The following is a 15,273-nucleotide window of genomic DNA, read 5'->3' on the forward strand; positions in this document are numbered from 1 at the left end:
TAACCAGGCGCTCTACAAATGCCCAATAATAATAATAATAATAATAATAATAAAACTCCCAGAGTGACCAGACGCCAAAAGCTGACCCTCTGACCTCTTCATCAAGATAAGACCCAATTAGATTTCAGGAGCATTATTTTTCGAAATACAAGTGAGTTAGTAAAACTAATGTCAGAAATGTTTTCTGAAACAATTAAAACGCTGCCCCTAATAAATTTGTTTTTCCTATTTAAATAAAATAATATAGCACCAAGATATTACTATAATTATGGATACATATATCCATAAATTAAAAGCCCTACATATTTAAAGCAGACTAAAATCTAATTAAAATTGCCTATTATTTGAAATTATTTTCAATGAAATAAACACACATCACAAAATGTTACATTTTTTTTATTAGTCGAACTACTATAAACAGCGACGAAAAAGCCCAGTTTAAATAAATTGGATTTTGCTACAGAAGCAACACTCCTCTTCAAAAGGAGCCCTTTGAAAGGAGGTATAACCTGAGGAATAGGGATAATTTGAGAAAACCTGAAAGATATCAAGACACTGATACACGCTCCTCTCGTACCTTTCAGACTTCATCACAGAAATCCAAAAGAAGAGGACGGTCAGAAAACAAGGAAGAACGTGTGAAGTCCAAAGACGATCAACACTTTCAGAAAAACAAGAAACCTCAATTCACCAAAAAGAAGGTAGCAGGTCTAAAAATCAGACATGCTGAGGATATTGAGGACACAACTCCAGAACGGGGAATGGCTCAGACAATGTTGGACAGCGCAGCAGAAGTCACCATAGCTCGCAAGAACTTGAAGGATCATCTGGAGACAGTGGACTTGAATTAATTAATTCAGGTTGAAACTGCAGATACCAGGGTTAGTTGTCCACATATGTTATATGAAATAACACTCCGGAGGGAGGGGGACATATCAAGAAAAGTGAGAGCACTCTTTTGGGCTCGACATTCTAAGGGTTATGACATTATTCTAGCTGAACAAGACTGGCCACCAGAATTTGTAAGGGAGTGCCCACATGGCGAAGACATCTTTATGCCAGCCTTCTCTAACCACATTCCAATTCATTTCAAATATACCAAGAATAATTTGAAGGTACTTTTCGATTTTAAAAAAAATTACAATTCTAAACAAATAAAACGAAAATAAATTTTTTAATCCACATATATTTAATCGGATTTTCACAGAGAAATTCTATTTTGAGAAAATGAAAAAATACTTTCTACTTTGAAAATTGAAACGTCGACTTTTAAAGAAGGTAAATATTTTATTATTAACATAACTGCATCTTTAAAATTTAGTCATCAATGAAGAAAAGATTCATAAAGAATAAAAAGTGTAGAGATAAAAATAATTTAGAGAAGTCCATGAAGGTGCAGCAGTAAGTCAAGTGTGAAATGGTGTAGGGGTAAGAATAAATATTCTAACTCCAGCAAGGGGCAGCAGTAGGAAAAGTGTGGAATAGTGTCATGGTAACAAATACTATTCTTACTCCATGAAGGTGCAGCATTCAAGAAACTGTGGGATGTTGTAGGGGTAAGAATTACTATTCTAACTCCTGGAAGGTGCAGCAGTAGGGAAAGTGTGGGATGGTAAAGGGGTATTATTTTCTATTCTAACTCCAGGTAGGTGCAGCAGTAGGAAAAGTGTAGGATGGTAAAGGGGTATTATTTTCTATTCTAACTCCAGGTAGGTGCAACAGTAGGGAACGTCTTGGATGGTGTAGGGGTATCAAATACTAATCTAACTCCAGGTAGTTGCAACAGTATGAAAATTTTAGGATGGTGTAGTAGTATCATTTTCTATTCTAACTCCAGGTAGGTGCAGCAGTAATGAAAGTCTGGGATGGTGTAGGGGTATCAATTTCTATTCAAACTCCAGGTAGGTGCAGCAGTAGGGAAAGTGTGGGATGGTGTAGGGGTATCAATTACTATTCTAACTCCAGGTAGGTGCAGCAGTAGGGAAAGTTTAGGATGGTGTAGGGTTATCAATTACTTTTCTAACTCCAGGTAGGTGCAGCAGTGGGTAAAGTCTTGGATGGTGTAGGGGTATCAAATAATATTCTAACTCCAATTTGGTACAGCAGTTTTGAAAGTGTAGGATGGTATTGTAGAAACAGATACTATTTCAACTCAATAAAAAATGCATCAGAAGGAAAAGTGTTCTAAACTATAAAACAAAATTGACTATTTCTACCTAAGTCCTATGTCATATCTATACGATATATTATTCCAATGCGCAGAACCTATTGGAAATATAGGAACTACACTAAATGGCGTCCAACATTTGGTAAGGCACTGATTTAACGCTAAATACTAAAGTAACTCAGTCGTGCTTTTCTCAAGGACCCTTTTTCCGTAAATACTCCAATAGACGTCAGGAGTGGGTAAAGGGATAATATCCGCCATAGTTGGGTAGGACCAAAATCCTATGTATTAACTTTTTGGTTTGTTCAACGTTGAAGGATACAGAGTTCCAAAATATTGTGCACCTTATCTTTGTTTCCTTGAAACTTTCTCTACAAACGTCCAGTCAGCAAAATGTTGAATAACTGCAACAACACAGAGAGCGGTGAAGCTGTGGCTGATCCAGCCAATGCAGCTCTTAACATTTCAGGTTTCCAAGAAACTGAAGAGGATGCCATAAGCATACCTCTAAATTTAAGGAAAACCATCACTATAAAACTTATAAAAAATGGCCTATCAGCAAGAAGGTGGTAGGGCAGTTTTTGTGATAGAGGCCCATGAATATCATCAGACAAAGGCATTCTATTCATGGATAATCTTCCCTGAAGCAGACCCAAGAACACATGTGTTTCACTTCTACAAAGAAGATGAACCACCAACGGAATACATTCCTTTCGAGGATATAGAAATTCCACTAACTTACCAAGAGCATGCGCTCTGGTTTAAAGGCGCCCTAAAACATATAAATCACATTACCAGGCTCGGTCCACTAGGTAGACCAGGAGCAACATGGCTAGCTTTAGCCAACTACAGACCTGACCCAGACATTGAATCAATGTCGGATGAACAATTACTTAGTAATATACACAATTTAATAGAATGACACAGTTAAAGGTCTTTACTAAAAACACTCAAAGTTAAAGGTCTTTACTAAAAACACTCCTACTCCTATTAAAAAGAGGTGGGAGAACACCAAACAAACTTCTAAAGAGAAGCGTTGTCAATCCAGAGGTAGGTCTCCTCAAAAGGAGCCCTTTGAAAGGAGGTATAACCTGAGGAATAGGGATAATTTGAGAAAACCTGAAAGATATCAAGACACTGATACACGCTCCTCTCGTACCTTTCAGACTTCATCATAGAAATCCAAAAGAAGAGGACGGTCAGAAAACAAGGAAGAACGTGTGAAGTCCAAAGACGATCAACACGTTCAGAAAAACAAGAAACCTCAATTCACCAAAAAGAAGGTAGCAGGTCTAAAAATCAGACATGCTGAGGATATTGAGGACACAACTCCAGAACGGGGAATGGCTCAGACAATGTTGGACAGCGCAGCAGAAGTCACCATAGCTCGCAAGAACTTGAAGGATCATCTGGAGACAGTGGACTTGAATTAATTAATTCAGGTTGAAACTGCAGATACCAGGGTTAGTTGTCCACATATGTTATATGAAATAACACTCCGGAGGGAGGGGGACATATCAAGAAAAGTGAGAGCACTCTTTTGGGCTCGACATTCTAAGGGTTATGACATTATTCTAGCTGAACAAGACTGGCCACCAGAATTTGTAAGGGAGTGCCCACATGGCGAAGACATCTTTATGCCAGCCTTCTCTAACCACATTCCAATTCATTTCAAATATACCTATGCCAGGAAATCGGCAGTAGCCCAGGCTCCTGCATTATATAAAAATCACGTAGGATGGGATGAGAATTCTCCTCACCATAAAATCCAGTTGGAAAATCAACCAACTGCACAAAGGCAGTACCCAGTTAAGCAAGAAGCTAAAAAACAAGTCAGGGAGATATTAGATCAACTTGAATACCAAGGGGTGATTGCAACCTGCACCTCATCAATGAACAATGCTTTGTTTCCTGTCTTCAAACCAGACTCTAAATATTGTCTAGTGTTGGATTACAGACATCTAAACTCTTGTTGCAAAACTTGTGCAGCACAAAATGCACATAGTTCAACATTAATTAATAACATTGTGCGTAGAAAATACAACACCACATTAGATATTTCTAATGGTTTCTTCTGTCAAAACATTGCACCAGAAAGTAGGTATTTGACCGCTTTCTCATTTATGAGGACACAGCGTCACTTCTGTCATCACCCACAGAGATTCAAGAATAATCCTGGGTTATTCTCAGCAAGGGTAACAGACTTACTACAAACCTATGATGATGAAGCATTATCATATGTCGATGACATCTATCTGACAGATGATGACTTGGATAGGCACTTGAACAGAGTGAACACCATTATATTGGGATTCGCTTCTGAAGGGTAAAAATTCAATTAAAAAAATCTAGAATTGCCCATTTAAACGTCCTCTTTCTAGGATATGATCTTTCAAGTGAAGGCAAAAACCTAGCAGCTAACTTTCTGGAGAAATGTGCGCTGCTCCAACCTCTAAAAAACGCTGAAAAACTTACAGTCGATTTTAGAATTCTTGAATTTCGGAAGCACTTACATTCTAAATTACGCAGAAAGGGTTACACCTCCCTACCAATTAATCAAACCTGATTTCAAAACAGTTAATTAGACACAAAAACACACAGAAATGTTGTGTTCACTCCAAACAGACATGTTAGCAACAAAACATTTGCACAAACATACGCAACTTAGTGATCCGAATCATTCCAGGACAATGCGGATTTACCTACTTAACTTTTAACGAAGGTGATAAAGTACCAATATCTTACAAATCATATGTACACACACGCAGAAATGAAATTTACTTCAACAGAAAAAATTCTGACAGCGGTTCAAACTTCAGTAGCAAAAGAGAGAGCCCTCGCACAGGGTAGACAAATTATGGTTGTTACACCTATACCTGCCTTAAAGGTAGTGACAAGTGCGAGCATTCCAAATGCTAAAGCTTTACATCCAAGATGGATACAACGGATTATTTCTCATGCTGCAACAGACGTTGAATACGTTTTTGATCCACATTTGAAAACACAAGCATTTCTACAATACGAACAAGAATGTCCTCTGCCTACTGAAATTCTGCCTCTAGAACAGTATGAATGTATAATTTATACTGACGGATCAGCTCAACCCACTACGGAGGGTAAACAAGCTTATAGTGCGGCATGTGCGATCGTTAAAGGTCGTTGGCGCGATGGCAAATTCCGACCAATGGGCACTAAAACTCAGTCTCTTGGAGATTGTACAGCTCAGTGAACTGAACTACACGTATTCAAGATGGCGCTTGAGAATACGGACCGCGAATTCCCCACACTTACAGTGCGCAATTCGTATTATTGTGTTCAATCTTACAATGAATACTTGCAAAACTGGATTCAAAACGGTTACAAAGATGCAAAAGGTGGCACACCCTCGGGTATTTGTGCGCAATAAAAATCTCAAAAACATAAACATAAGTTGCTTTGGGAACAAGTATTTCAGTTACGACAAGGACTACAAAACACTCTTGTGATACATACGCTGAGTAATCAACATGATGGTGTTCACGTTGCAGTGAATTCATTGACTGATGAATCCGCGAAGGCAGCTGTGCAAACGGCTTCCGTAGCTGCAATCACTCATTCAAAAACGAAAATAGACAGCGTAATAATGCAAGCTGTCAATGCTTCAAGCCAAGACAGTGGTAAAACATTACCAAACGGGTTTCCACTCAAATACTCATACATAACTGATGCAAATAATGTTCCTTTTGCTCGATTCCTTGGAGTGGGGAATAGAGTAATTCCAAACATGGAACATAGAATAGGAATAATCTTAGCAGCACATGAAGGGCTCACCTCTGCTCATGCAGTTGTTTCCGCCACAGTGTCATTATTAAAACAGAGATACTGGTAGCCGCACATGAGGAAACAAACCAGAAACTATGTTTTGGAATGTGAAATATGTCAAAAGATGAAAGTCTCTACTGTGAAACGTCCTGTGCAGATGCCCCTGTTAATTTCAGATAAAGCATTTGCGTGCATTTACCTGGACCACTGCGGTTCGTTACAGAGGGATGGTAACTATAAATATATCATGGTCGCAGTGGATTCATGTTCAAGATTCATTTGAATGTGGCCTCAGTGCTTGGCTGACGCTCAAACTGTTTTAAAAGATTTGCGAGTCTTTATCGTCACATACGCAGTCGGCACACTACATTCTGACAAGGGTCTTGCGTTTATGTCTCGAGCTTACAAGGAGGCCATAGTCAAATTGGGTGTTGCATTGCGGTACTCTAGTCCATTTCATCCTGAGGGAAATTCGGTAGTGGAGAGAAAAAAACGGGACATAAAGCAATCTATAACAGCTAGGGTATTAGGCTCGGTGGGCCAAACCAATAATAAGTGTCCAACGTAGTCTTAACAATCTGCCAAGAAGTTCTCTAGGGGGTTTCACTCCATATGAAGTCCTTTTTGGGACCAGAATGTTAGTATCGGATCTCGATTGTCAGACTTCAGTGGTAGACCAGAAACACAGTGATATCAAAGACCGTTTGGCTGTTTTACAAGACTTATATGAAAGAAGAACGAAACAAAGAAACGTGTTCTTGAAGCCAACCACCACTGAAGAGAAACCGATCGCCCCAGACAAACAGTACCTGTCCTAGCAATCCACGGATCAAGAACAGTATTACTGCCGCCCCTTGCTGGTAAAAAGGAGAACAGGTTCCTGTCCATCGACCTGGTCAAACCACATCATGCGGCCGATCATAAGCAGTAGGCCAAGTGGACTCCTCCAATGTAGCAGAAGCCCTAATCTGGCTACTATCCAAGAGGATGAAACTTAGAGACTGCTCACCTTTGAAGAATCTGCAGTGCGAAATGAAGGACAAAGCAACAAAGCTATGGAACCTCTTGAGACCCAAATAACAGTTTGTCAAGAAACACCAGTCTACAAGGAAGTAGCATCAGACTACACAAATGTATCAAGTGATTTCAACGAATCCTGATGATTTCAACGAATGATTTCAACGAATCCTGATGCAATCCCAACAATTGACAGAACTGCCTCTGGCTATTTCATTAACTTTGATACGTTTTCCGAGGATCCACACGAGCCTGAAACGACACCAGTAAAAAGAACTTTGAAAGAACAAGCAACAGACCTTGTTCCTCTCTTGGAAAAGACTTATCTGGTTTCACCATGGATTGGATTGGGTGTGTTTTTTCTTCTACTTTGGTTGACTCTGGAAATTACTTCGGGAATGCTGATAAATGGAAGATATGTTAAAAAGGACACAGCAAGTAAGAACATCAACTTACTACTCAAGCCATACAAATCATCCCATTGTGAACAAAGAGACTTGTCAACAGTGAACATCACAGCCGTTCCTATACCTGGTGGTATAGCTTGGGACAGAACTGACTATGACATTTTTGGCCCATCGGAGCTGTTGAAGATTCTACACCAGTTCAAGATTTCCTTGAATGACTTTGTTTCCTCTAGTACCTTTTCTGATGATTGGGACTTCAAGACTGTTAATAATTGATGTCAGACTTAGAAATGTCTGCTGTATTTACAAATAATGAATACTTAGAAGGTTCATCAGATTATGAACAAATGTATTGTTATAATCACTATGGTAATCATTTATCGCACAAATCTGCAAACCCTAGAAATGTACTTATGTATAACCAATGGGAACATTGTCCTACGCCACCAAAGGGTAGCTCAAAAACATTTTTGGGAACATTTCAATACTTTCCAGGTTTTAATATTTCCAATCCAGAATCATTTTACTTTAAAATGTTAATAAGACAGGAATGAAAAGTATGTTGACAAACCCCAAGCAAATGTATTCTACAGCCTTTTATGCTCAGCTGGCTTCACTAGGTTTTGACTTTTGTAAAGACAACATTGAGACAAAAACTGTCTGGGGCACAAAAGATTGGCAAGTGCAGGGGATAGAAGCTTCATTTAGAGCCTGTATCATTCCAAAGCAAATTATGTTTTTAAATGACACTGTCCAACAGACATCTTGTCTTGGGTTAGCCAAGATAAAAGACGTAAACAATCCGTCCATACCTACACCTAAACCTGACAGCAATAACACTTCAGAGGGGGAGGTCGACGTGCATCCTATTTTGCATCACAACAGAACAGATCCAGATTGGAAAAAATGGTTAATCTGGCCCACAGACACAAACAACTGTCCGGATAGATTCCTGAATAAAACACGGGGTTCACATTCACTAGGCCAGATCCAAGATATGTTCAGAGACAACATGCAGGAATAGTAACAACATACAGTGTAGGGAAACTGTGCCTTGAATGGTTACATAGATCTACACTCAAGGATGTAATACAACACTTATCTTTACTTAACAATGGCGCTGATCTTAGGGAATTCCTGCAAGGACCAAGAAAACCACATCATAAACATTTTATATATGCCGGTATCTATGCTGCTTATAATGAAGCATGGAAGATTACGCACGCAGAGACTGCAGAAAGAATACAAGAAATTGATTTTGTTAATTTAGCGAAAACTCTCTCTGTAGTTGACAATGGGTTAACGACTCTGTTGTCCAGGATATATTCTTTGGACAGCATAGTATCCTCTGCCATAGACATCATGGAACAAGACTTGGTCATGTTGCAACATGGTCAGTCGCAGTTACGTTCTAACATGCTATTAGGGTGGATGTTACAAAACCTTAGTTCAGGCTATTTGCTGTGGTGTTTAATCAATACTAGGTCACTGTTTTCAGAATTCAATCTCACTGATAAACAGATCAAACTGGCACAGAGGGGAGCAGACTATACGGTGCTGAGCATTGAAAAACTGGAAAGATTGCCATTAACTCTCGCTGAAAAGCCAGCCACAGAATAGATTATACATGGAACAATCACTCTGCCTGTTACAATTTTCCATTTTCAATATTGCCTAAAACATATACCAGCAGGCACATATGAAAGGTTGGGTAAAGAATATATCAAGACGTCCTTGGAATTACCATACACCAACAGATGTTGGAGTAGGGTAAAAGAAGTGTTTCTTAGTGGTAAAAATTGTGAAAACGCACTATGCGGTTTTCTCCTTTGTCAGGGAATTAATTTACACGGGGCCTGCAATGGTTCCTCTAACAACTTATCCTGTCACCTGCAAGGTTCACCAGCTGTGGTGATTGATCCAATTTTTGGACAGCTTTCTAATGGAAGTTACCTCATGTTGAACGATCACAGCTGCTGTGGCATGTTGCCAGGTTTACCCTATCTAGTAACTGTGTCAGCCAGGGTCACTTGCTGTATGCAGATATTGTTTCCAAAACCAAGACAGACCGGGAGTCGCTGTTAAGGCCTTCACTGTAGATCTCTTCTATACGAATTGATACTTTAAGCAGAATGAATGCCATTCTTTTACAGAAAACTGTGCCACTGACCTCGGTTAAAGAGACCTATGATCTGCAAGGCGCAAGGACTTCTGCAGAGATACAAGCCCTCCTAACTACAAATTGCACTATACATTTTTCGGAAATGGTAAGTCGTATCTTAAACACGTCTGATACGAGTGGTATTGTACATGTATTTTAAACAGTATTTTTGGGACTGTGAGCACCATTTGAAGCAGTCCTAGGAATATTTCCAAACTTGGCGCACTCTGTGTTTGGTGTTTTGCCTCTCATTTTGGGACTCGCTGAAGGGATACTATTTTTGCTCCTACTGCTGCAATATGGCAAGTCTATCCAAAAGCGACGCCCAGTTCACCATGGAGACAACTGTACTGGCGATGAAGTATCATGAGTGCATCGCCCAAATTTTGGCACTACCTCGTCTAAGCGAATTGAATACCACAAGGTTTCTGTCATTCAGACCAATTTGGCAAGATTACCTGTTCTACGCTGCCTGCTATGCAGAGAAGAATGCGTGTTAGACACATGACTCACACTCCCATCAGTCATGCCAACGGATGTTGATAAATTGCTTGAAGCAGTAAAGGCCCATGCACTGTGTTGTCCCCAGCGGCTACCAATTCTGATGATTGCAAAAATAACAGGTGATGGACAGAATGCAGAACAATGTCATACATTCACCACAGTACAGAGATCTGGGCCTAAATCCATCGTTTTTTTGCTCACCATGCCTTTCCACTTTGAACCCAGCCATATGCAAATCAGTCTTGACCCTGTGCCCCATGGGAACAGTCCAGCCCGAACTGCCAAGCCAGGTCCTCCCTGGACTGGAAACAAGCATCCAAGGACCGGTTTCGGGCTTTCAGCCCTCATCAGCCTGGATAGCTTGACTCCAGTGGCATGGAGAGCACGGGACTCACGTCTGAGCATACCTGTCCCACTCGGGGTGACAAATGCAAAAATAACAGGTGATGGACAGAATGCAGAACAATGTCATACATTCACCCCAGTACAGAGATCTGGGCCTAAATCAATTGTTTTTTTGCTCACCATGCCTTTCCAGTTTGAACCCAGCCATATGCAAATCAGTCTTGACCCTGTGCCCCATGGGAACAGTCCAGCCCGAACTGCCAAGCCAGGTCCTCCCTGGACTGGAAACAAGCATCCAAGGACTGGTTTTGGGCTTTCAGCCCTCATCAGCCTGGATAGCTTAACTCCAGTGGCATGGAGAGCACGGGACTCACGTCTGAGCATACCCGTCCCACTCGGGGTGACAAATGCAAAAATAACAGGTGATGGACAGATTGTAGAACAATGTCATACATTCTACCCAGTACAGAGATCCGGGCCTAAATCCATTGCTTTTCTGCTCACCATGCCTTTCTAGTTTGAACCCAGCCATATGCAAATCAGTCTTGACCCTGTGCCCCATGGGAACAGTCCAGCCCAAACTGCCAAGCCAGGTCCTCCCTGGACTGGAAACAAGCATCCAAGGACCGGTTTCGGGCTTTCAGCCCTCATCAGCCTGGATAGCTTGACTCCAGTGGCATGGAGAGCACAGGACTCACGTCAGAGCATACCCGTCCCACTCGGGGTGACAAATGCAAAAATAACAGGTGATGGACAGAATGCAGAACAATGTCATACATTCACCCCAGTACAGAGATCCGGGCCTAAAACCATTTCTGATGACGGCATTCATTGAGATCTCACAGACGCAAAATGCTGACGGTGAGGTACGAAGGAAACAGGCACACAGGTATCATCCACTTCAAACATTGTTAATGCGACCAATGCTGACGGCGGTGCTTCACATCTATGTGCGGTTGATCTTCCTAATGAGGTAATCCAACTTTCACCTACAATGGTAGACAAATTCTTTACAGACTTAGAAGATTTGATTTTTTTCTCCAAACAATAACACTGACTCAGGATTTGGCACACAGTGTGCTGAGAGAGTCTGAATTCGACCTTCATTTTTTCAAAACAAAGTTCTAACTTTGGAACTTTTTTTTTCCATGATTATTAATTTTTCCGAATTTTATTGCACAAACTAATCTGCTTAAAGTAGAACTGTTGATAGAGAACTAGAATTCTTTGAAAACTTCCAGAGACAATATATGATCTTGTCCTCATGCCAATATATAATATGACATGAAATGGTTTTGGCACCTTTTTATTCATAAAGTATTTTTGTGATTCATTCAGACAGCATTTACAAAGTCAACTTTATGCTTAGAATGAAACATTGCTTTAAATGCGTACAGCACCTATGCGCTTTTGTGTACAACCAGTACCATTGCATTTTTATGTATTTTGGATGGGTTTTTAACACATCATGTTTAGAAATGTTTACCATGTGTAGAACTTAGTAAAGTTGTACATAAGAAAGTGGAGTGGGTGTTGTATGGCATTTTATATTTCGAATGAATTTTCCCGATTCATGCCCTTATATATAGGTACAATTAACGTTGCCCTTATATAGGCATAAAAATCAAGCCCTTATTTAGGCATAGCCCATGCAACCCAAAAACAAGCATGGCTACTTCCATCCGTTCACCAAACGTCACAACGATTTCTTAGAAAACCAGCTTAAGCCGTTAGGGACTTCCCCTTGCTTGAATATTGATTTCTCCAAGAACTCAGTTAGTTTTACAATGAACATCTATTCCTTAGGGGTTCATTCATGACATTCATATGCCTGTCTTTACGTCAAACATGGCATTCCTAAACACCGTCAAGGTATAAATATACTTTCACTTGCTGTGGCAAAACACAGTGGTTCAGACCAGTTCGACCACCTACTTGCCCGACGCAGCTCCCTACAGCAAGTGCCGAAGGAAGCCGACTCTCCAGCTGATGCACTGATCAGGAAGTTGCCCTCCTCTGCTGAGAAATCCAGCTCCAGTGTTTCTGACTCCCCTTGCGGGGTGTTGGGAAATCGAGTCCAGAGACGGAGATACCAGACCTCCTTCACTCTAAGGTATAAAGCTGATTAGAACCTAGAGAAACCTTTGGTAGATTATTGGCAAAAATTAAACCTATGCAAATGACCATACTTACTTCTTCCCTCGTACTAGACCTAGGTTAGGTACATTGGGGTAGGCGTATTTTAGAAGCACCAGTTGAGTATTTTATCCTGTGTTATTTATGTATGTATTTTCATATGGCTTAGAAACCATACAATGCTATTACAGTATTGTTTTATAAAACTATTCTCGCTGTACGTATTATACTTTGCATTTTGACTAATGACTAATGTAGCAGTACAACTCTTTTGCATGAGAAAGAAGACTGTTCAATAAACCTTTTATTGAAAACGCCTGTCTCACTATTTCTCTGCAAACTCTGTACAAACGAATCATGCACAATTGATTGAGTGAAATACTTATCTATTGTTTCCAAGACTCTGAAGATAGTTATTCCAGTCCTAGGGAAACAAAGTTGTCATGTTTATGCAGTTATCAGAAACTAATCCCTTCTTGTGAATTAGAGAAAGTTTCTAGTGACCCCCGAGTTAGCTGGCATTCACAATTAAGTTTAGTATATTTGATAGAGATCTAATTACCCGCGCAGAGCCTATTGGGAATATAGGAACTACACTACAGTTCTACATACCAACTTTCAAAAAAATTCATTACCTCACATGTAGACAGTCTGACTGCTACAACAGCAATCCAAACTTGACAGAGAAAGGCAAACTTGCAACACATACTTAGATGCACCCTCTTCTCTTTAATCAAATGCATCTGAGCAGGATAGACTGAGGAACATAGGAATGTGTCTGGACAGGTACCTAACAATTTCAATATCGTTATTTAGCAATAATGCATTACCTTTTTAGTAAAAGGAACATCAAATTGATGAAAAAGAATATAATGAAGAGGGTTACCTACTTTTTGAGAGCACATGGTGCCTAAGCCTAGGACTGGAATATGGTTCCCATCACTCAGCTTGATGTAGGAGTCTTTGGTGAGCGACATGTCCTCTCTGTGCTTGGTAAAAAAAAAAAGGAAAACTGGTTATTTCCTGCAGTGGAAAAGCCAAGGCAGAAGAATGTCGGATCTAATAGGTTCTTGAAAAGGAAAATTAAGTGAGTGTATCCTACCAATCCAAAGAAATGAAATTATGCAAGGGCTAAATAAATGAGAAGCATAAAAAATAAAATAATCAAAGAAACAACAAATCTTGGTAATTGATATTTGGCTTGCATTTGCATTCCCTAGCAGCATGGCCACCATATTTTTGTAGGACTATAGTTCTGACCTCAATATTCTGATGTGCATCCTGCAAAATTGGACAATTTCTGCACCAGAATGAAAAGATAAATTGTGATATCTGGCTCTGGCTTGTGTGACATTAAAGGACAAATTACGAAAAAGATCCTGAAGACTCATTGGTGCACGGGTTAAATGAATGTAGAAAATATTTATAATAAAAGGTGCAATTAATTTTAAGACGTTTATTTCATCTAGCAACATGAATACCATAAAACAAATTATTACAACCACTGACATAATTCTTTTAAAAATCACCAGCAATATATAAATATGTAATTTTTAAGAATATTTTAACACAACTCTCAAAACACATATTCAGGGGTTGATTCCGATTCGGGAAACAAATCCGTATGACGATTCGAATTTGTAGCCGTTTCCGTACTAATCGTAGAAATCCGTTCGAATTGTGTAGTACAATCCGTAATAAAAAATACGTCCGAATCGTTGTGAACTGTACGAAAAGCAAGGGTAAATCCGTACGATACAGACCCTGAAAGTGAACCGTATGAATCGTAAACATGTCGTCCGAGCCGACAAGTACGATCCGGACCGGGGAATGAGTACGCGATTTGTACGGTAAACGTCGCGTATGAGCAATTCGTACGGAGAGCCACACAATCACATAGGGTACGGTTCGTACACCCCATGATCGGAGGTGTACGGTTCGTACACCTACGATCATGGGGTATGGTTTGTACACCATATGATCGTAGAGGTGCGATTCGTACACCTACGATTATTTGGTGTACGAACCGTACCCCTAAGATAATGGGGTGTACGAGCCGTACCCCATGGAACATGGGGTGTATGAACCCGGACCGGGGGTCCGTTTTGCACGCACTTCGAGTCGAATTCTGCTTTCCGGACATTTTGAGCTCTCAAAAAAAAAAGAGTTGCACGGAGTGTTGACTGGACGAATTGCTGGGTCGGAAAATGATGCTTCGATCCGCATGGACATTGCGTACTGCGCGTTCCGAATGCGATTCGTACGGAATATTGAGTCATACGGGCTTTGGTATGATTCAGATGGAGAACTGCATTGGGTACGCATCGTACTACATCGTAAGTACGGGGACGTCCGAGGATACTATTCATACGGGAAAAATGCTCCCTACGGCTTTTCATACAGGATTTTACCGAATTGGAATCGGTCCCTCAATGTTCATTTAACCATTTTAAATAATTTAAATAATACATTATTAAAAAATCAAACGTTTTTGAAATTATTTAATAAATACCAACATGTATTTAAACATAATTATGAGAGTAAAGTAAAAACAAAGTAAAGTGAAATCATTCTAAAATATGAATAAATAACAAGTCCTTGAAACATTTAGTGCATTTGTGAGTGTCTCCCTTTGTTTCTTCAGTCATGTTTGACAGATGGCCACTTCCACCAGTCGATGCAGGTGCAATGCGACAGGGGCAGGCCCCAGGCCAAACATGCTAAGACTTCTTCTA

At 40.1% G+C, this 15,273-nt stretch overlaps 1 protein-coding gene across 1 annotated transcript in view; it reads right to left on the reverse strand.

Annotated features, from left to right (window-relative positions):
* LOC147734749 (aldo-keto reductase family 1 member C1-like) overlaps window positions 1–13,515 on the reverse strand; it is a 230,262-nt gene extending 216,747 nt beyond the window's left edge. The window contains exon 1 of the mRNA XM_086953028.1: window positions 13,442–13,515. Within this exon, the coding sequence (XP_086809154.1) occupies window positions 13,442–13,515 (74 nt within the window). The remainder of the gene's footprint in view (window positions 1–13,441) is intronic.
* Between the last annotated feature and the right edge of the window lie 1,758 nt (window positions 13,516–15,273).

This window comes from Lissotriton vulgaris, chromosome 1_2 (genome assembly GCF_964263255.1).
Source record: "Lissotriton vulgaris chromosome 1_2, aLisVul1.2, whole genome shotgun sequence".
NCBI classification, from domain to species: domain Eukaryota; kingdom Metazoa; phylum Chordata; class Amphibia; order Caudata; family Salamandridae; genus Lissotriton; species Lissotriton vulgaris.